Below are 22,608 nucleotides of genomic sequence, written 5' to 3'. Positions count from 1 at the left end.
AATATGCATGAGAGCACCAGCTGTTCCGGACAACTGTGTGATCACGCTCTCCACAGCCGATGTGAGTAATAACTTTAAACAGGTCAACATTCACAAGGCCGCAGGGCCAGACGGATTACCAGGATGTGTACTGCGAGAATGCGCTGATCAACTGGCAAGTGTCTTCACTGACATTTTAAACCTCTGCCTGTCCGAGTCTGTAATACCAACATGTTTTAAGCAGACCACCATAGTACCTGTGTCCAAAAACACTAAGGTAACATGCCTAAATAACTACCGACCCGTAGCACAAGTGCATTGAAAGGCTGGTCATGGCTCACATCAACAAAATTATCCCAGAAACGCTAGATCCACTCTGATTTGCATACCGGCCTAACAGATCCACAGATGATGCAATCTCTATTGCACTCCATACTGCCCTTTCCCACCTGGACAAAAGGAACATCTATGTGAGAATGCTATTCATTGACTACAGCTCACCGTTCAACACCATTGTGCCCTCAAAGCTCATCAATAAGCTAAGGACCCTGGGACTAAACACCTCCCTCTGAAACTGGATCATTGACTTTCTTTTCTTTTTTTGTTTCTTTTTTTGTTGAATTTTACTCCTTTTTCTCCCCAATTTCGCAATATCCAATTGTTAGTAGCTACTATCTTGTCTCATCGCTACAACTCCGTACGGGCTCGGGAGAGACGAAGGTTGAAAGTCATGCGTCTTCCGATACACAACCCAACCAAGCCGCACTGCTTCTTAACACAGCACGCATCCAACCCGGAAGCCAGCCGCACCAATGTGTCGGAGGAAACACCGTGCACCTGGAAACCTTGGTTAGCGCGCACTGCACCCGGCCCGCCACAGGAGTTACTGGTGCACGATGAGACAAGGATATCCCTACCGGCCAAACCCTCCCTAACCCGGACAACGCTATGCCAATTGTGCTTCGCCCTACAGATCTCCCGGTCATGGCCGGTTACGACAGAGCCTGGGCGCGAACCCAGAGTCTCTGGTGGCACAGCTGGGGCTGCAGTACAGCGCCCTTAACCACTGCGCCACCCGGGAGGCCTGATCCTGGACTTTCTGACGGGCCGCCCCCAGGTGGTAAGGGTAGGTAACAATACATGCGCCTCGCTGATCCTCAACACATTGGCCCCTCAGGGGTGCATGCTCAGTCCCCTCATGTACTCCCTGTTCACTCATGACTGCCCGGCCAAGCACAACTCCAACACCATCATTAAGTTTGCCGATGACACAACAGTGGTAGGCCTGATCACTGACAACGATGAGACAACCTATAGGGAAGAGGTCAGAGACCTGGCCGTGTGGTGCCAGACAACCTCTCCCTCAACATGATCAAGACAAAGGAGATGATTGTGGACTACAGGAAAAGGACCAAGCACGCCCCCATTCTCATCAACGGGGCTGTAGTGGAGCAGGTTGAGAGCTTCAAGTTCCATGGCGTCCACATCACCAACAAACTAACATGGTCCAAGCACACCAAGACAGTCGTGAAGAAGGCACAACAAAACGTATTCCCCCTCAGCAGACTGAAAATATTTGGCATGGGTCCGCAGATCCTCAAAAGGTTCTACAGCTGTACCACTCCCTGGTATGGCCATTGATCGGCCTCCGACCACAAGGCACTACAGAGGGTATTGCGTACAGCCCAGTACATCACCGGGGCCAAGCTTCCTTCCATCCAGGACCTCTATACCAGGCGGTGTCAGAGGAAGGCCTTAAAAATGGTCAAATACTCCAGACACCCTAGTCGTAGACTGTTCTCTCTCCTATCGCACAGCAAGCGGTCCTGGAGTTCCAAGTCTAGGTCCAAGAGGCTTCTAAATAGCTTCTACCCCCCAAGCCATAAGACCCCCCCCCCCTTATGCCGCTGTTACTCTATTATTATCTTTGCATTGTCACTTTAATAACTCTACCTACATGTACATATTACCTCAATTACCTCGACTAACCGGTGCCCCCTGCACATTGACTCTGTATTGTTATTTTAATGCTGCTCTTTAATTACTTGTTCCTTTTATTTCTTACTCTTATTTTTTAAACTGCATTGTTGGTTAGGGGATTGTAAGTAAGCATTTCACTGTAAGGTCTACACCTGGGAGCAAACTACCTACCCTCCAGGACACCTACACCACCCGATGTCACAGGAAGGCCATAAAGATCATCAAGGACATCAACCACCCGAGCCACTGCCTGTTCACCCCGCTATCATCCAGAAGGCGAGGTCAGTACAGGTGCATCAAAGCTGGGACCGAGAGACTGAAAAACAGCTTCTATCTCAAGGCCATCAGACTGTTAAACAGCCACCACTAACATTGAGTGGCTGCTGCCAACACACTGACACTGACTCAGCCACTTTAAACAATGCTACCTTATATAATGTTACTTACCCTACATTATTCATCTCATATGCATACGTATATACTGTACTCTATATCATCGACTGTATCCTTATGTAATACATGTATCACTAGCCACTTTAACTATGCCACTTTGTTTACATACTCATCTCATATGTATATACTGTACTCGATACCATCTACTGTATCTTGCCTATGCTGCTCTGTACCATCACTTATTCATATATCCTTATGTACATATTCTTTATCCCCTTACACTGTGTACAAGACAGTAGTTTTGGAATTGTTAGTTAGATTACTTCTTGGTTATTACTGCATTGTCGGAACTAGAAGCACAAGCATTTCGCTACACTCGCATTAACATCTGCTAACCATGTGTATGTGACAAGTAACATTTGATTTGATTTGATTTGATTTGTTGTATTCGGCGCATGTGACTAATACAATTTAATTTGATTGATTTGATTTGAACAGGGACAAACCGCTTTTTGTACTTCTGGTGTACCAAATGCAACTGCACTATTGGTGTGATCGAGGCGTAATTCAGGTTAGTGATACTGTGTCAGCTGTCCAGCAGAGGGCAGTGGACACTAACTCACCGTTCCAGGCCGTGGCTCAGGGACAGGGTGGTTGTAGGTGTACCACTGCTGGGTCTCCCGGTTGACCTCCCGGTAACGGCCGTTGAAGGCCTTCTCCACCTGTTCCATGGTGAAGGCACACACTGCTGAGCTGCCAGAGGCCCCTTTATACCTGGGATAACACCACACAGCAGTTAGGCTGCATCACATTCCTCTTCCCCCAAGTCATCCTATTCTTTACTCTGACAGTAGTGCCAAACTAATATAAAGTACGTGATCAATGATGTCTCCAATACACCATAGACAAACAGAGGGAATGGAGGTGTGGCTGTTTGCCCACGACTGGGTCAATGATAGTCTGCTATAAACTGTATGGAAAATGTTATTGAGGAGATGAGTGTAATACCAACCAACCCAGACACAGAATATTTCATTACCCAAATCAATAGAAAATCCTACACACTCTCACATATGTACTGTATGTCTTAGTGACAAAGTGTTTCCTCACCACTGTGAAGTGAAGACCCCATAGAACACGGTGTTCTTCCAGTCTTCTGGGCGGGGCGTCAACACAAACATGTCCTGGATGATGTTGAAGGGGAAGCCATCGTCAGGCAGCGAACAGAGGAGCTGTGCTTTTAGGAAGGTGGTCCATTTCTTCTGCAGCACCCTCTCTCCTCCTTTGTCACCCTGTAAAACAAATCAGAGCTTTGTTACAGTATATGGACCTGCAGTCACAGTAACCCAGTGTCCAGTAGAGGGCACAAGCATGTACGTTTAAACTGCAAACACAGTAGTTGAAATGGTGAGAATGCATAATAATCTGATGTCATGGCAAACAACTTGCCTAAATATTATTATGGTTTACATTCTGCCTGGTATACATGTTCTACACCTGTTGTATTCGGCACGTGACAAATACAGTTTGATTTGATATATGTCTGAAACATTATTCTCCCCAGTTGTTTACCTAGAAACGAGGCACTGTTTGAATTGGCATAAATGAGAACCAATATTGTAAAACCACCAGACTGAGTACAACGGATTGTGGCTATAACACATCTCCCCTGGGGCAGTGGAGTTCTAGGTCAAGAAAACAATAAAATACATCACAACTGGATGGAAGAAAAACACTGGGGCACTGGGGAGGCCAAATGCTTTTCAGTGAGAGAGAGAACAGGACACTGCTCACACACAATGCCTCTCCACGGACACTACCACTTTGAACCTGTGCCTGTGGCACTACCCTGCCTGGTGGGCTGTGGTCATCTATGGGAGCATAATACTTGGTTGGCTTGAGAAGCTAAAAAAGTAGCACAACTTTTCCATTAAGAAATGATTAATTCACTTAGATCACTCCAACCTCGGCATGAAAGAGATTATTTGTGAGCCTTACAGCCATGAATGCTGTACCTATACAGATAGCTGGATGTACAGGGAATGTGTGGGGACATACAACTGAAAAAAGTAATATAATTGTCTGTTTACATTCACTTGAGTCTGTGGCTCAGAGTGCAGCAATTACTCCAATTCTTGTCTGGGACATAGATCTGAGGAGATTGAAAAGGCTGAGGGAGGAACGGTAAGTCATCTTCACAGAGCACTGTTCAGAGGACTAAAAAGAAACCAAAAGAAGTCTAGTCTACATAACCCAGAGCCCTGTAAGATGTGCCTTCATCTGAGTCCCCCTCTGCCCAACATTAATCAGAGGAAATGACATCAGTGAATGGTAAAGGGAAATTACACGTGACTAATGCTGAGTTTCAGAAGCAATTACTTGCTGTATTAACCCAACCAGATAATGAGCTACATGTATTCCCTGCTCTGCTCCCCTGGGTCTACCTAGTTATTATTAAAACCAGAGAGAGTGTGTACCTAAAGTCTCTCCTTCTGAATATTGGACAGAAAATGCTCAATTCATTATCCCTTACATAAGCCTCCCTTTCCAACATGCAGGTACTCAGGGCCAGGTTGAATTTCCAGAGTTTCAGTAATAACAGTAATACCAGCTTGTTGTGCTTGTCTGTTTTCTGCACAGCTGTATACATCCACAATGCTCCACCCAACAAAAGTTTTATTTTCAGTATTATTGTAATTCTGTATTTCTGACAATGACTTGTCTACAGTTTCACCAACACATATTGTACCATCCAAACCTTTACAAGGCGAATTCTCTAACAAAGACACTATGGTGGTGTGTATGGCGTGAGGATAAGAAAGACCAGGAGCTGTAGCTAAGATACTCTGTACTCTGAGTTCAAATCTCCCCTGTGATTGGCCTGCACACCACCATTCTGTGTTTCATTTTAGAGGAGAATCAAGGGTGTGTCCTCCAGTCTCATTCTAACATTGGCAGACACACTGGTTACCATTTGACTGCCACTCAGTGTAAAGACATACACCTTCAGACAGCTACTGTAGAGAAGCCTTTCTGCTTGCAGTCTGCAGAGCCTGGGATGTATAGGCAGTCAAAATCCTATTACTAGAAGCTGTCTGCTGCCTGTTTGAAAAATATAAACAAGGAAAAATATCCCTCCATTGGAACTGTAACGTATGGGGCCTCTTAAAATGCAAAAGATGCCTGTCGCTGCTAAGTGTAGACGGCTTTAATGAGTTTAGCTCGTATGGCCGAGGTGGGTATTAAATTAAAAAGGCACGGAGGCAATTGAAAATGACTTGTGAGCTGGCCCCAAAGCAGAGCTCTATTTCACATCTCATCATGGTAAATATTTTCAAATTAAGTTTGATAATGGGCTTTGGTGGATTCATTCCGTTTGTTTGTCATATGCGGGAGGACAAGGTGCTGCCTGCAGGAGGACAAGGTGCTGCCTGCAGGAGGACAAGGTGCTGCCTGCAGGAGGACAAGGTGCTGCCTGCAGGAGGACAAGGTGCTGCCTGCAGGAGGACTCAGTCACACAGCTCCTCCCTTCACTGTATGCACCTCACTCTGCCCACTCTGGCAGCACTGAAATGGTACTGCTGATCTCTTCATAAAACAAAAAAAGAAAAGAAATGCAATATTACAAGATGCTTTCCCGGAAGATTGACTGCTGGAAATGCAAAGCCTGGGAGGAGGGGTGTTGCCCATAAAACTGTCAGCTAGTATTTCACACTGTATTTGGATTGGCTATACTACAGCTGGGATAAACAAGAGGCCATGACCATGCTGTCAAAGTGAGGGCAGATTCTCTGGTCACAGAGAATAGAAGAGGTTCATTAAATTATTGTGGAGAATAGACTGGTGGTATAATGATTGGAAACCATTCCTTTCAGGTTCAAATTCTGGAAACTGAAATAAAGTGTTCCGGCTGCTCATAGTACACCCTTGTCTGCAGGTACGTGCAGGAAAGAGGTGGAAAAGGAGAAGGCATTTTAGGTCTGCTGTGAATCCTAGCTGAACGCTAATATTTGCTGAAATGTGATAAGAGTAGAGGAGGAGGGCCCAAACAGGGGGAACTCACAGGAGGAATGTTTTTATGTAACACGAACCCCTGTGTCCCTCCCACCCTGTGAAACCAACCACTTCCACCCTTAAATCCCCCACCTCACACACACATGCATACACCACATAGAAGTGTACACACACACTTCTCCCACTCCATTAAAGTGTGTCTAGATCGGTGGGGTTGAGGAGAGCCTTGCTCAAGGGGAAAGACACTCTTTAGACAGGCCATCTCCGTTGAAGCGTCACTCACCTTACACACGCGAGCGATGCGTGACACAATGGTTTTGTCAAAAAAATCGAACTCTTTTCCTGCTTCGCTGAAGAAGAAGTAAATCTTATCGTCGTCGCCTACTGGGTTGCCTTTGGGCAGGCTCTCCTGGATGTAGGCAGAGCCCACAAAGGCTGGGTCTGGAACAACAACAAAGAAACCACAGGGTAAAATGTAAACCTAGAACTATGCATTCTAGTACACAGACATGCTTTTTACATCCACAAACGTCTTCTACTCTTATTCAGTGATTTTGCAACAGGAACTACTGCATGTTGAAATTAACAAAATACCATGGAAACGCCTATAGTTCTTCAAAGCTACGGTCATTTTCATTTATCATGTCCAGCCTGAGGTCTTCAAATACTGATTGTAGGTTTAGAGGGAAACTATTTACGCATGTATGTCTACCTTATCATCTAGCTTCATATACAAACAGTAGACCATGACATGAAGCAGTTACCAGATAGCTTGCTGCCTGAAGATCTGAACTTACCTTGGAGCCAGTTCAAGGAGTTTTCTGTTTTCAGGGCAGCGCCTTGGCCCAGGCTCTTGTAAATGATAGGTTCATTTCCTTGGAAATTACTGACCGTACCAGCATACAGTTCTCCATCTATAATGTAAGGAACGATAAGATGAAGACAAAGAATATCTGGACCTAGAGAAGGAGCCTCTGTGTAACAAACCCTGGAATCTAGAAGGGAAGAGTTGTCTGCTAGTATATTTACAGTATGGAAGACACTAAGGATGGTAAAATATACATTGCAGCTACTGTATATAAAATATTTTATAATTGATAAATCAGTAATTAAGTATGTCTACATTATGTCTATAATTTGTATGCATATATTGACTTGTATACAGTATGTATTGTGTACACAGTCTTATGGAAGCCAAACATATTTCCCTGACAGTAAATAAGTGACCCATATAGAGAACCTACCGGCCATGATGGCAGTGGACTTGTACTCAGGGTTGAAAGGGCAGCGGCTGCGTCCGTCCTCTGTCACTATCTCTCCAGTCTGGCTTCTCACCAGGGTGAAGTCAGCTGTGTTCTGGAGAGGACCCAGAGAGAAAGAGAGCCTTGAGGAGAAGTAGGGCTGTAATCTACACTGACAATTCCCACTGCCTGCTGGCCACTCTGTTCGCTACTACAGCGCTGTAGCACAAATTCTGGGGCGGGAACCACTGTGTGGTCACAGTCGGTCACTTTGGGGTGGGTCAAACCACAGGGTGTGGTTTGATATTGGTGACTCGTGTGTGTTCACAGGTGGGAGGAGTTAGCCAAAACATTTAGCCAATTAGCTTCAGCGGCTGGTGTGCAACCGTGGGAAAATTGGTTTGACTTTGGATAGCCGATCTCTGGGGCTGTTTAGGGACCGTCAATAAATTACAGAATGTTCATGTTGCACAACTTTTAGTTGTCTCATTAAATGCTTTCAATATTTGTATGTGAAAATGTATAGATGGTTTGAAGTTTTTAAGTCATTGACATTTGAAGCTATTGACCTTTTAAAATATTGTCCGATGTACATTGTGCAATTTACTGATGGCCCCTAACCAGCCCCATAGGGATATCGAGTGTCAAACCAAACTGACAATGGGCATTACAATCGGCTCGGGTGCAGCTGCGCTCCGAATGTATGATTATGTGGGTGCTGCCATCTGTGGGCATGATTGAAATAAACCCAACCCAAACTTTTACGCTACCCTTCATTTTTTCCATTATCTTGCAAATCTGACTTTTGAATGAGACTGACTTTATGACCAAATTTATCCTATTTTCACATTGTAGTACATTTTGGACTCATATTTATGCCACATATTCCATTTTCAAATGAGAAATAGCTTTTTAGGGGCCGTCGCTGTTTAAGTAAATGTTATTATACAATTCCTTTTAAAAGCGATCTGGTGATGGAGAAGATGATGAGTGCTGCTTCCAGAAGGAATGGACATAATGTTGTATACTGTACTTTATATCTCTCTGTGTGGGCTGAGACTCAATGGTTGTGATAAGAGAGACACTCGGGAATCCTGGTTCACAACCTAGAGTTCAGCCAAGATACTTCCCCTCCTCCCTTAATGTCCCCCCATATTGAAGTAGAACAAAGGGGAAAGGGACACACATTTGAGATGTTCTTTGACTGTCAATATTTTTAAATGGAAATGTCAATGTTATTCTGAATTGCCTCAGAGACTTGTCTGCTCCATCAGCAGAACACTTTTAAAGATGCACTTCCTCTCAAATCTGTGTTCCAAAACGTCTTCATACAACCCAGAGCCACACATGCTCACTAAGCATCTGTAAGCAGTCTCCAGGGGGATAATCGCATGGAGAAGAAAATATGTACCTTGATTGACAGAGTTAAATACATGGCTAATTACACCTCTCTCCAACACACAGGCATGGTGGTTCTCCCTACAACACACAGGCATGGTGGTTCTCTCTACAACACACAGGCATGATGGTGCTCTCTACAACACACAGGCATGGTGGTTCTCCCTACAACACACAGGCATGGTGGTTCTCTCTACAACACACAGGCATGGTGGTTCTCTCTACAACACACAGGCATGGTGGTTCTCTCTACAACACACAGGCATGGTGGTTCTCTCTACAACACACAGGCATGGTGGTTCTCTCTACATCACACAGGCATGGTGGTTCTCTCTACAACACACAGGCATGGTGGTTCAATCTACAGCACACAGGCATGGTGGTTCACTCTACAACACACAGGCATGGTGGTTCTCTCTACATCACACAGGCATGGTGGTTCTCCCTACAACACACAGGCATGGTGGTTCTCTCTACAACACACAGGCATGGACGTTCTCTCTACAAACACACAGGCATGGTGGTTCTCTCTACAACACACAGGCATGGTGTTTCTCCCTACAACGCACAGGCATGGTGGTTCTCTCAACAACGCACAGGCATGGCTGTTCTCTCTACAAACACACAGGCATGGTGGTTCTCCGTGCAACATACAGGCATGGTGGTTCTCCCTACAACACACAGGCATGGTGGTTCTCTCTACAACACACAGGCATGATGGTGCTCTCTACAACACACAGGCATGGTGGTTCTCTCTACAACACACAGGCATGGTGGTTCTCTCTACAACACACAGGCATGGTGGTTCTCTCTACATCACACAGGCATGGTGGTTCTCTCTACAACACACAGGCATGGTGGTTCAATCTACAGCACACAGGCATGGACGTTCTCTCAACAACACACAGGCATGGTGGTTCTCTCTACAACACACAGGCATGGACGTTCTCTCTACAAACACACAGGCATTGTGGTTCTCCCTACAACACACAGGCATGGTGGTTCTCCCTACAATACACAGGCATGGTGGTTCTCCCTACAACACGCAGACATGGTGGTTCTCTCTACAACACACAGGCATGGACGTTCTCTCTACAAACACACAGGCATTGTGGTTCTCCCTACAACACACAGGCATGGTGGTTCTCCCTAAAATACACAGGCATGGTGGTTCTCCCTACAACACACAGGCATGGTTGTTCTCTCTACAACACACAGGCATGGTGGTTCTCTCTACAACACACAGGCATGGTGGTTCTCTCTACATCACACAGGCATGGTGGTTCTCCCTACAACACACAGGCATGGTGGTTCTCTCTACAAACACACAGGCATGGTGTTTCTCCCTACAACGCACAGGCATGGTGGTTCTCTCTACAAACACACAGGCATGGTGGTTCTCCGTGCAACATACATGCATGGTGGTTCTACCTACAACACACAGGCATGGTGGTTCCCCCTACAACACACAGGCATGGTTGTTCTCTCTACAACACACAGGCATGGTGGTTCTCTCTACATCAAACAGGCATGGTGGTTCTCTCTACATCACACAGGCATGGTGGTTCTCTCTACATCACACAGGCATGGTGGTTCTCTCTACAACACACAGGCATTGTGGTTCTCTCTACAACACACAGGCATGGTGGTTCTCTCTACAACACACAGGCATGGTGGTTCTCTCTCCAACACACAGGCATGGTGGTTCTCTCATAAGCACACAGGCATGGTGGTTCTCTCTACAACACACAGGCATGGTGGTTCTCTCTCCAACACACAGGCATGGTGGTTCTCTCTACAACACACAGGCATGGTGGTTCTCTACTTCACACAGGCATGGTGGTTCGCTCTACATCACACAGGCATGGTGGTTCTCTACTTCACACTGGCATGGTGGTTCGCTATACATAACACAGGCATGGTGGTTTTCTCTACAACACACAGGCATGGTGGTTCTCTCTACAGCACACAGGCATGGTGGTTCTCTCTACATCACACAGGCATGGTGGTTCTCTCTACAGCACACATTCATGGTGGTTCTCTCTACAGCACACAGGCATGGTGGTTCTCTCGACAAATAACAGGCATAGTGGTTCTCCCTGAAGCACACCGGCATGGTGGTTCTCTCTACATCACACAGGCATGGTGGTTCTCTCTACACCACACAGGCATGGTGGTTCTCTACTTCACACAGGCATGGTGGTTCTCTACTTCACACAGGCATGGTGGTTCTCTCTACAACACACAGACATGGTGGTTCTCTCTACATCACACAGGCATGGTGGTTCTCTCTACAGCACACAGCCATGGTGGTTCTCTCTACAACACATAGAAATGGTGGTTCTCTCTACAGCACACAGTCATGGTGGTTCTCTCTACACCACACATTCATGGTGGTTCTCCACTTCACACAGTCATGGTGGTTCTCTCTACAGCACACAGACATGGTGGTTCTCTCTACAACACACAGGCATGGTGGTTCTCTCTACAACACACATGCATGGTGGTTCTCTCTACATCACACAGGCATGGTGGTTCTCGCTACAACACACAGGCATGGTGGTTCTCTCTACAGCACACAGGCATGGTGGTTCTCTCTACAGCACACAGTTATGGTGGTTCTCTCCACAGCACACAGGCATGCTGGTTCTCTCTCCAGCACACAGGCATGGTGGTTCTCTGTACATAACACAGGCATGGTGGTTCTCTCTACAACACACAGGCATGGTGGTTCTCTCTACAGCACACATGCATGGTGGTTCTCTCTACAACACACAGGCATGGTGGTTCTCTCTACAACACCCAGGCATGGTGGTTCTCTCTACAGCACACAGGCATGATGGTGCTCTCTACATCACACATGCATGGTGGTTCTCTCTACATCACACAGGCATGGTGGTTCTCTCTACATCACACAGGCATGGTGGTTCTCTCTACAACACACAGGCATTGTGGTTCTCTCTACAACACACAGGCATGGTGGTTCTCTCTACAACACACAGGCATGGTGGTTCTCTCTCCAACACACAGGCATGGTGGTTCTCTCTACAGCACACAGGCATGGTGGTTCTCTCTACAACACACAGGCATGGTGGTTCTCTCTCCAACACACAGGCATGGTGGTTCTCTCTACAACACACAGGCATGATGGTGCTCTCTACATCAAACACGCATGGTGGTTCTCTCTACAACACACAGGCATGGTGGTTCTCTGTACATCACACAGGCATGGTGGTTCTCTCTACAACACACAGGCATGGTGATTCTCTCTGAAGCACACAGGCATGGTGGTTCTCTCTACAGCACACAGGCATGGTGGTTCTCTCTACAACACCCAGGCATGGTGGTTCTCTCTACAACACACAGGCATGGTGGTTCTCTCTAGAACACACAGGCATGGTGGTTCTCTCCACAACACACAGGCATGGTGGTTCTCTTTACAACACACAGGCATGGTGGTTCTCTCTACAACACACAGGCATGGTGGTTCTCTCTACAACACACAGGCATGGTGGTTCTCTCTACAACACACAGGCATGGTGGTTCTCTCTACATCACACAGGAATGGTGGTTCTCTCTACATCACACAGGCATGGTGGTTCTCTCTACAACACACAGGCATGGTGGTTCTCCCTGAAGCACACAGGAATGGTGGTTCCCTCTACAGCACACAGTTATGGCGGTTCCCTCTACAACACACAGGTTTGGTGGTTCCCTCTACACCACACAGGCATGGTGGTTCTGGCTACATCACACAGGCATGGTTGTTCTCCCTGAAGCACACAGGAATGGTGGTTCTCTCTACATCACACAGGCATGGTGGTTCTCTCTACATCACACAGGCATGGTGGTTCTCTCTACAGCACACAGCCATGGTGGTTCTCTCTACAACACATAGGCATGGTGGTTCTCTCTACAGCACACAGTCATGGTGGTTCTCTCTACACCACACATTCATGGTGGTTCTCCACTTCACACAGTCATGGTGGTTCTCTCTACAGCACACAGACATGGTGGTTCTCTCTACAACACACAGGCATGGTGGTTCTCTCTACAACACACATGCATGGTGGTTCTCTCTACATCACACAGGCATGGTGGTTCTCGCTACAACACACAGGCATGGTGGTTCTCTCTACAGCACACAGGCATGGTGGTTCTCTCTACAGCACACAGTTATGGTGGTTCTCTCCACAGCACACAGGCATGCTGGTTCTCTCTCCAGCACACAGGCATGGTGGTTCTCTCTACAACACACAGGCATGGTGGTTCTCTGTACATCACACAGGCATGGTGGTTCTCTCTACAACACACAGGCATGGTGGTTCTCTCTACAGCACACATGCATGGTTGGTTCTCTCTACAACACACAGGCATGGTGGTTCTCTCTACAACACCCAGGCATGGTGGTTCTCTCTACAACACACAGGCATTGTGGTTCTCTCTAGAACACACAGGCATGGTGGTTCTCTCTACATCACACAGGCATGGTGGTACTCTCTACAGCACACAGGCATGGTGGTTCTCTCTACAGCACACAGGCATGGTGGTTCTCTCTACAACACACAGGCATGGTGGTTCTCTCTACAACACACAGGCATGGTGGTTCTCTCTACAACACCCAGGCATGGTGGTTCTCTACTTCACACAGGCATGGTGGTTCGCTCTACATCACACAGGCATGGTGGTTCTCTACATCACACAGGCATGGTGGTTCTCTCTACAACACACAGGCATGGTGGTTTTCTCTACAGCACACAGGCATGGTGGTTCTCTCTACAGCACACAGGCATGGTGGTTCTCTCTACAGCACACAGGCATGGTGGTTCTCTCAACAACAGACAGGCATGGTGGTTCTCTCTACAACACACAGGCATGGTGGTTCTCTCTACAACACCCAGGCATGGTGGTTCTCTCTACAACACACAGGCATGGTGGTTCTCTCTACAACACACAGTCATTGTGGTTCTCTCTACAATACACAGGCATGGTGGTTCTCTCTACATCACACAGGCATGGTGGTTCTCTCTACAGCACACAGGCATGGTGGTTCTCTCTACATCACACAGGCATGGTGGTTCTCTCTACAACACACAGGCATGGTGGTTCTCTCTGAAGCACACAGGCATGGTGGTTCTCTCTACAACACACAGGCATGGTGGTTCTCTACTTCACACAGGCATGGTGGTTCGCTCTACATCACACAGGCATGGTGGTTCTCTACAGCACACAGGCATGGTGGTTCGCTCTACATCACACAGGCATGGTGGTTCTCTACTTCACACTGGCATGGTGGTTCGCTATACATAACACAGTTATGGTGGTTCTCTCCACAGCACACAGGCATGCTGGTTCTCTCTCCAGCACACAGGCATGGTGGTTCTCTCTACAACACACAGGCATGGTGGTTCTCTGTACATCACACAGGCATGGTGGTTCTCTCTACAACACACAGGCATGGTGGTTCTCTCTGAAGCACACAGGCATGGTGGTTCTCTCTACAACACACAGGCATGGTGGTTCTCTCTACAACACCCAGACATGGTGGTTCTCTCTACAACACACAGGCATGGTGGTTCTCTCTACAACACACAGGCATGGTGGTTCTCTCTAGAACACACAGGCATGGTGGTTCTCTCTACAACACACAGGCATGGTGGTTCTCTTTACATCACACAGGCATGGTGGTTCTCTCTACAACACACAGGCATGGTGGTTCTCTCTACAACACACAGGCATGGTGGTTCTCTCTACAACACACAGTCATGGTGGTTCTCTCTACATCACACAGGCATGGTGGTTCTCTCTACATCACACAGGCATGGTGGTTCTCTCTACATCACACAGGCATGGTGGTTCTCCCTGAAGCACACAGGCATGGTGGTTCTCTACTTCACACAGGCATGGTGGTTCTCTACTTCACAGGCATGGTGGTTCTCTACTTCACACAGGCATGGTGGTTCTCTATACATCACACAGGCCTTGAAGAATTGTATGCCGTATGCTGCAGCTGAGTAAAAAATGTAACACTTACTATGTATGCACAGATTGGGCTGAAGGCGTACGTTCCACACACGTATAGATGGGTACTGTTCACACGCAGTAAAATCTTGATGTAATTGAAGCAATCCGTCTGCATTAAAGGCACATGAGAGGAGAGAGCATCGTTAATATGATTCATATGTTCCCACAAACTATTCTGGAGGGAGAGTTACTCAGGTTGAATGGAGTAGCTCATTAGGCGACCCTCCAAGCATATTCCCACATTACTTGGCTGGAATGAATTGCTTTCAAATAGCCTGGGAGGGCTGTTGGCAGCAGTGTGACAAACATCTGAGTGACTGTCTCACACAGAAAACAGATTAGAGTGTCTTCATCAAGATCCTGGTCTATGAGCCTCTGTACCACAACCAACCAATCAATAAACCATAAATGAATCATACAATATGGCCTTCTGATAATATACTTCCCACAGAATTGAGGATTCACCACAATCACAGGGGATTGGTTAGATGGTAGACAATTTATCTGGCTGTAACAAAATCACTCAGGCCTCCACTGCTGAATGGATATGTACTTAAATGAGAGTTTCCACTGCCTCTGACTAAGTTCATTTTCAGTACTATAGCAAAAAAAAACAAGCCTAAGGACTAGAATGGAAGTGTAAATATTGTCACTAGAGTTCCAGACATGTTGCGCAGTGTACTCACCTGTAGGTCTTTGCCTTTGAAACTGCACTCGTCTCTCTTCATTTTCGGGGTACTCCATGTAAGCTACAGGAGAGGAGAGTACAGGTGTCAGGCACATTACTAAGACACATCATAGAGCTGTAAAGAAAGTAGCTGCCGAGCACTGTCAAAAAGAGCAGTGTCGTACACCATATAAGTTATATAATTCACATACACACACACACACACACACACACACACACACACACACACACACACACACACACACACACACACACACACACACACACTCACTACAGTACTGTGATGATGTGTATCTGAGAGCAGAGAGGGTTTTACATACCACCTCTAAAAATACAAATGTTTCAATATTCACACACAGACACACACACACACACACACACACACACACACAGACACACTCGTGCCCACTTACATTGCGTTGTAGTTTGACTCTGCTGATATCAGAGAGGTTGAGGGCGAAGAGCTCCTCTCGTGCTCCAACATAGAGCATGTTATCTTCCTTACTGAGGAGGAGAGACGTGTAATTGAAGACTCCATCCACAGAGAATCTCTTGGCTGATCTCTCCTTTGCATCTGGGGAGAGAGGAAAAACAGAAAGAGGAGAAGAAATATTAACCTTACTGCAGTGGGCTAAATCAGGGTCAAAGAATGTTTCTTGGTAAGTCTTAAACAAACCTGCTATGAAACTCAAGTATACACCTCACACACATGGGGTTGGTTTAAAAAAAAGAAGACACCTGTACCATGTAAGATATAAATGCATTCAATGTTGGGTTTGCATACCAATATTACACTTTATAGACATCACAGAAGACTGAAATAACACCAAAACGTTTGACATAGAAACATCAGATTTTCTGCACTAAAAAAAATAGTTTATTCATTATAAAATTATGAAAAATATTAATATTATTCCATTCATGAGGCCACTAGAGGGCAATTTGGTCATTTGACTGCAGGAAAGGACTACCGAACAGAATGTATTACTGCAATATGAGCCTGCAAAGAGCATTCAAAGAGCCTTCTGGGCAAGAATGGGCAAGAATTAAACATAAAAACTGCAGTGTGTGTGTGTGTGTGTGTGTGGTCACATAACATCATGAGCAGGATAAAGACAGATGTTGTGTCTTAACCAGAGACACCAGCACACCATGTCATTATTGACGGTGTTCCTTCAGGCTGTATATCTGTTCCCATGACAACAACACTGTCTGGCCTAGCAGGCTGTCTCTCTCCATCGCTACAGGGGAGCTACAATAGAGATGGACAGAGCCTGGCCTCCTGTATGTGTGTGTGTGTGTTCAGTTAACAGTATACATTAGCAGCCTCCAGTCTTATCACCCGCTCTCATCACCTCTGGAGTGGGCTGCAGAGAAAGAGAGCGAGAGCCGGCACCCAATCTGTCTCTCACCATCCTGACACCCCTTGAAAAGCCCTCACTCTGTCTGCAGCCTGTAGCCACGTGTCTTATCATTGACTCTCTCTCTAAGCCTTCAGCGTTGCTGTCAAAGCTTCACAATCAGCGCACTGTTGCAGAGTGGAAGTCTTTAGAGCTGGCCACCGTCAAACACTTTGTCTTTACGCAAGTCCATCATTAGCAACATGGAGAACATTCTGTCATGCAAACAACGCCTACTAAGTGATTCTCAGAGGACATTACTGCCTTATGGATTATAAGCCAAATACTTCTAGGTAGTGTGTAGTTACCTCCCGGCCTGCTAACCCCACCACAGACGACAGAAGGTGTATAGAGAGGGTTCGCTTCCCCAGGGGAAACTACAGGCTAATAGCAGTGCATCAACGCCGCAACAGGAGGCTTTTTTACCACAAAATCATGCTGCAAAACAACAGGATCCTCTCTAGTCTACATAGCAAAAACCCAAGCCCACCAGGACTGCTCCCTCCCTGTCTGTGATTACAGGATGTAGTATGATTGGTGCTCTATGCTAGTGCCATTTACCCTCTCTCCTTCCTTCTCGCCTCTCCTCCATCTTCCCTCTCTCACCTCATTTCCTCTCCTCTCTTCTTCTCTCTCCCTTTCGCTCCTCTCCTCCCTTAGAACGTTGGGCAAATTTAACAGTGATTTACACATGCTAAGACAAAGTCTGGAGCTTGAACCAAAACAAGGGGATAGAGGGATTTCCACAGAGGAGGGCATCTACACAGTTAGAGTTAGATCACCACTGTCATGTTCTCTGAGCACTGCTGAGGGAGGCACAATGAGGTGTCCAATGTCCAGGGCACAGCTGGGAGCTGAGGGGGGTCTATAACAGGCGGCAACGGTGAGAGACATTTATGGAGAGATTCATTTGAAAAATTAGAAGCTCAAACTGTTTGGGCATAGACCTGGAAAGTATGACAGAACTTTGCAAGCTATCTCTGCAGTATATTGCAACTCCTCCCCCTTTGTGTGCTAGTGTTATTTATTCGAGGTACTCCTCGCTCTTTTGTTTGGGTTTCAACCCTGTGTTTTTGTTATGTGTTTGTTTGGTCTTCGTCCCCGTGCCTTTACATGGCACGCCATAATTTGGGCATAATTTTAAAAACTATTACGCATTCCTGCGCCTGTCTTCCGAATCTCTTCATGCCAACGTGACAACAAGGATATGTGTGTCCAGAACACAATGTTTTCCATGCATCAGATGGCTTGCATTAATTCATTATTCATGGAGCATACTAAGATAATTGCTCATAAATCCAAGATAATAATCTGGACTGATCCAAGAAAATGACCCTATAAAATGTATCAACGATTTGAGCAATTCCACACATTTCCAGGAAATGGTAACATATGGAGTGTGAGGCTTTTGGCAGAAGAGGTGCAGCTGCAAGGATGGCTACAAAAAAACTCAAGGGAGTAAATATATTGGATAAAGATATAATAGAAGATATAATAAATATTGACAGAGTCTGTCTGCCTGAATGTACTGGTGCTGCTGTTAGGGATTTAGTTTAAAGGTGCTATTACAATGGCATAATTTAGGAGATAAATACAACATGATTGCTGATCTCAAAGGTACAAAATATGATTTGGAAATAAAATAACATTTCTAGCCCTGGGACAACAAACCCCAATAGTGAACTGGAAAAACTGTGGGTCAGTGTCTGTCTGTCGACTATCTCCCCCAGTCACCATACAGACAGACAGTCACCACAGTCTCTTTCAGACAGACTACAATCTATTGTTGTTAGAGCGTCCGAGGTTGACTCCCGGGGGCCATTCCATGACAACGCAGGCAGCCATGGAAACGCTGTGCTGTAGTCTACTCTGGGAAGAGAAGAGGTCTGGCCTGTTTAGTGTTTAGAGGAAGCAGAAGCATTCAAGAGCTGCTAGTGTCTTCTGGAGCTTGGGAGACAGGGGGATGTCTGCCGGAGCTGAAGAAGGCGATGGCGTTGGGGAGGGCAGGTAAGTGGGCACAGTGTAACAAATGAATAGTCACAACAAGCTATATCACAACTAGCATGCCCTCACTTTGTTGAGCACACTCCCTACCCTGCATGGCCTGTGCCCCCGGCAAACCAGAGCTCCACAGTACTGGTCCACAGGGACATCTCATTATTGAGTCCCACAATTTCAATGACAAACAGGGGAAATCAAGCTAATAGAGGCTGGGTTCAAATAACAATACACTTACGTTGGAGAGGAGACATGGCTATCTAGGCTAACAACCTAGCACGTGTGCAAAGGAAAATGCATTGACAGGTGTTGTTAAAATGACCACAACACTGTTTTCTGCTATCACTGCGGGGTTTGTCACTGTTTTGAACATTCATTTGGATAGACTCAGTCCAAGTACAACATTGGTGCATATCACAGTTCCCAGTCTCCGTTTCACAGACAGACTCAGAGTTCATTCAACACAGTCCTATTTAACCTGCTGGCTCTGACTGAAAGACACAGCCTCCACCTGACACAGCTGCCAGTCACACCTTTCTCTTCCTGCGTGCCAGCTCTCTCACCGTATCGCTATACCCAGGCCCCCGTCCGTCCGTCCTTCCATCCATCCCACACCCTCAGAGAGAGCAGCTTTGTGTGACTGGGAGCACTTCCTGTGTGACCCCACAACCAAACCACACAGACACACCACACAGACACACCACACATACACACCAGTGCTCCTTCAGCAGGACACACAAAAAGATGCAGTTAGGGGGGTTGGCTCAACCACGGACAGCTGTAAGCAATATGAGATCTTTACAATCATTATGTAATTAAATGTCATTTTTGCAAATTACACTGCTAAATGGATTGTAATATCCACACTGCCTTGTTCACTAATCCATTTAGGGGCAAATTAGCGATGTGGGATTTTTGGGAACCCTAGTCTACATTTTGTTGCCATGGATTTCCCAACGGCTCTGAGTTCCAACAGCACAAAGTTAATTATGAGCACAGAACATCCCATCTAAAAGGCAAACCTCAACTAGCCTGTACCTCTGCACACTGACTCGGTGCCGGTGCCCCCTGTATTTAGCCTCGTTATTCTTATTTGTGTTATTTTGTATTATTTCTTTTTATTTTAGTCTACTTGGTAAATATTTTCTTCTTCTTGAACTGCACTGTTGGTTAAGGGCTTGTAAGTAAGCATTTCACGGTAAAGTCTACAGTCGTGGCCAAAAGTTTTGAGAATGACAAAAATATTAATTTGCACAAAGTTTGCTGCTTCATCGTCTGTAGATAGTTTTGTCAGATGTTACTATGGAATACTGCAGTATAATTACAAGCATTTCATAAGTGTCAAAGGCTTTTATTGACAATTACATGAAGTTGATGCAAAGAGTCAATATTTGCAGTGTTGAGTTTCCTTGTCATGGACCCAAAATATCAATGTTTTGTTCTCCGAGCCACTTAGTGATCACTTTTGCCTTATGGCAAGATGCTCCATCATGCTGGAAAAGGCATTCTTTGTCACCAAACTGTTCCTGGATGGTTGGGAGAAGTTGCTCTCGGGGATGTGTTGGTACCATTCTTTATTCATGGCGGTGTTCTTAGGCAAAATTGTGAGTGAGCTCACACCCTTGGCTGAGAAGCAACCCCACACATGAATGGTCTCAGGATGCTTTACTGTTGGCATGACACAGGACTGATGGTAGCACTCACCTTGTCTTCTCTGGACAAGCTTTAATCCGGATGCCCCAAACAATCGGAAAGGAGATTCATCAGAGAAAATGACTTTACCCCAGTCCTCAGCAGTCCAATCCCTGTACCTTTTGCAGAATATCAGTCTGTCCTTGATGTTTTTCATGGAGAGATGTGGCTTCTTTGCTGCCCTTCTTGACACCAGGCCATCCTCCAAAAGTCTTCGCTCCACCTGCCTGCTGCCATTCCTGAGCAAGCTCTGTACTGGTGGTGCCCTGATCACACAGTGGAATCAACTTTAGGAGATGGTCCTGGCGCTTGCTGGACTTTCTTGGGTGCCCTGAAGCCTTCTTCACAACAGTTGAACCGCTCTTCTTGAAGATCCGATAAATGGTTGATTTCGGTGCAATCTTACTGGCAGAAATATCCTTGCCTGTGAAGCCCTTTTTGTGCAAAGCAATGATGACGGCACGTGTTTCCTTGCAGGTAACTATGGTTGACAGGGGAAGAACAATGATTCCAAGCACCACCCTCCTTTTGGAGCTTCCAGTTTGTTATTCGAACTCAATCAGCATGACAGAGTGATCTCCAGCCTTGTCCTCGTCAACACTCACACCTGTGTTAACAAGAGAATCACTGACATGATGTCAGCTGGTCCTTTTGTGGCAGGGCTGAAATGCAGTGGAAATGTTTTTTGGAGATTCAGTTACATCTCCAAAAAACAACTGTATACTTGTTGTATTCAGCACATGTGGCAAACAAAGTTTGATTTGATTTTGATTTGATTTGAAATGTGGAGTAATCTGTCGTTCAGTCAGGGAGATCCAAGTGCTTCATTTTGTAGGGCATTCATCTACAGTAGCACCCTGATTCACTAAATGGCCTCTCCTATGAAGGGGTGTTGGCTTTCACATTTGTGGGTTGAGGAGTTTGAAGTATGCATTCCCCATTACAGACAAATGTTGTTATTGTTTACTTCAATGATGCAGAACTAGCTGGAAACAGTGATGGCCACTGGCAGAGCCATGTGTATCTCTAGTACACGTCGATGGATGGCAATGGGACAATACACAGCAGACTGAACTGCTTTTGAATAGGGCCAGATTCTGTTAATGTATGTTTTAGAAATCTAACAACAACACCAGCATCCTAACAGAGGCAGGATAAAAACATGATGAGTACTCTTTCCATTCCTCAAATCCCCACCCTTCCCCCCAATTCAGACCTGCATTATTTCAGCAAATAGATTAGGCTAAAGTAAGTGACAGCTCTCTATAGCTGCAATAAGATACGGTGTCTGTTCAAACAGTCATTAATTTGGTGCCTGTCATAACAGCAGATGACCTGGAAACAATCTCATCCCTCTTCATTGAGATCAAGCAGCATGCCCTGTTGGTGCATCTTGAACAGGAAGTCTGATGTCCCATTTCTAGCAGTCTGTCTATAAACATGGCCTAGATTCTCCTGTGGAGGGACACATGAAGATACTTCTATGGCATTGGCAGCAGGAGGCCACTATGGACAAAAGGGCTGTGCCTTCTGTAAGCAGGGCAGAACAAGCGTATCAGCAGCAGAGAGCTGAGCACAGCCCCACAGCCACAATTACAGCCTGATGGAGCTGAACCTATTACTCACAATAAGACAGAGCACACCTCCACAACCAAAACACACTAGAGCAGGGTCTCAGCAGCACCACATGCCATACAAAACCTGTCTGTGGAACTACATAAACTAACAGGGCCTCCACAAGATTCAAGAGCTTATGGGGTTTTCATTAAGATGACCCAAAGATGTACATACACAGGCCACT

The 22,608-nt window shown here is 46.0% G+C and overlaps 1 protein-coding gene across 2 annotated transcripts in view; it reads right to left on the bottom strand.

Annotated features, from left to right (window-relative positions):
• LOC110521304 (semaphorin-4B) overlaps positions 1-22,608 on the bottom strand; it is a 105,104-nt gene that overhangs the window by 8,610 nt on the left and 73,886 nt on the right. For both annotated transcript variants that reach the window (XM_021598789.2, XM_021598780.2), the window contains exons 3-10: positions 16,131-16,291; positions 15,716-15,778; positions 15,040-15,138; positions 7,611-7,722; positions 7,164-7,280; positions 6,650-6,807; positions 3,463-3,644; positions 2,976-3,126 (exon numbers count right to left, since the gene is read on the bottom strand). In XM_021598789.2, the coding sequence (XP_021454464.1) occupies positions 2,976-3,126; positions 3,463-3,644; positions 6,650-6,807; positions 7,164-7,280; positions 7,611-7,722; positions 15,040-15,138; positions 15,716-15,778; positions 16,131-16,291 (1,043 nt within the window). The remainder of the gene's footprint in view (positions 1-2,975; positions 3,127-3,462; positions 3,645-6,649; positions 6,808-7,163; positions 7,281-7,610; positions 7,723-15,039; positions 15,139-15,715; positions 15,779-16,130; positions 16,292-22,608) is intronic.

This window comes from Oncorhynchus mykiss, chromosome 1, assembly GCF_013265735.2.
Source record: "Oncorhynchus mykiss isolate Arlee chromosome 1, USDA_OmykA_1.1, whole genome shotgun sequence".
NCBI classification, from domain to species: domain Eukaryota; kingdom Metazoa; phylum Chordata; class Actinopteri; order Salmoniformes; family Salmonidae; genus Oncorhynchus; species Oncorhynchus mykiss.
The sequence above is the reverse complement of the archived record's forward strand: the minus strand, read 5'-3'. Positions and strand labels throughout refer to the sequence as shown.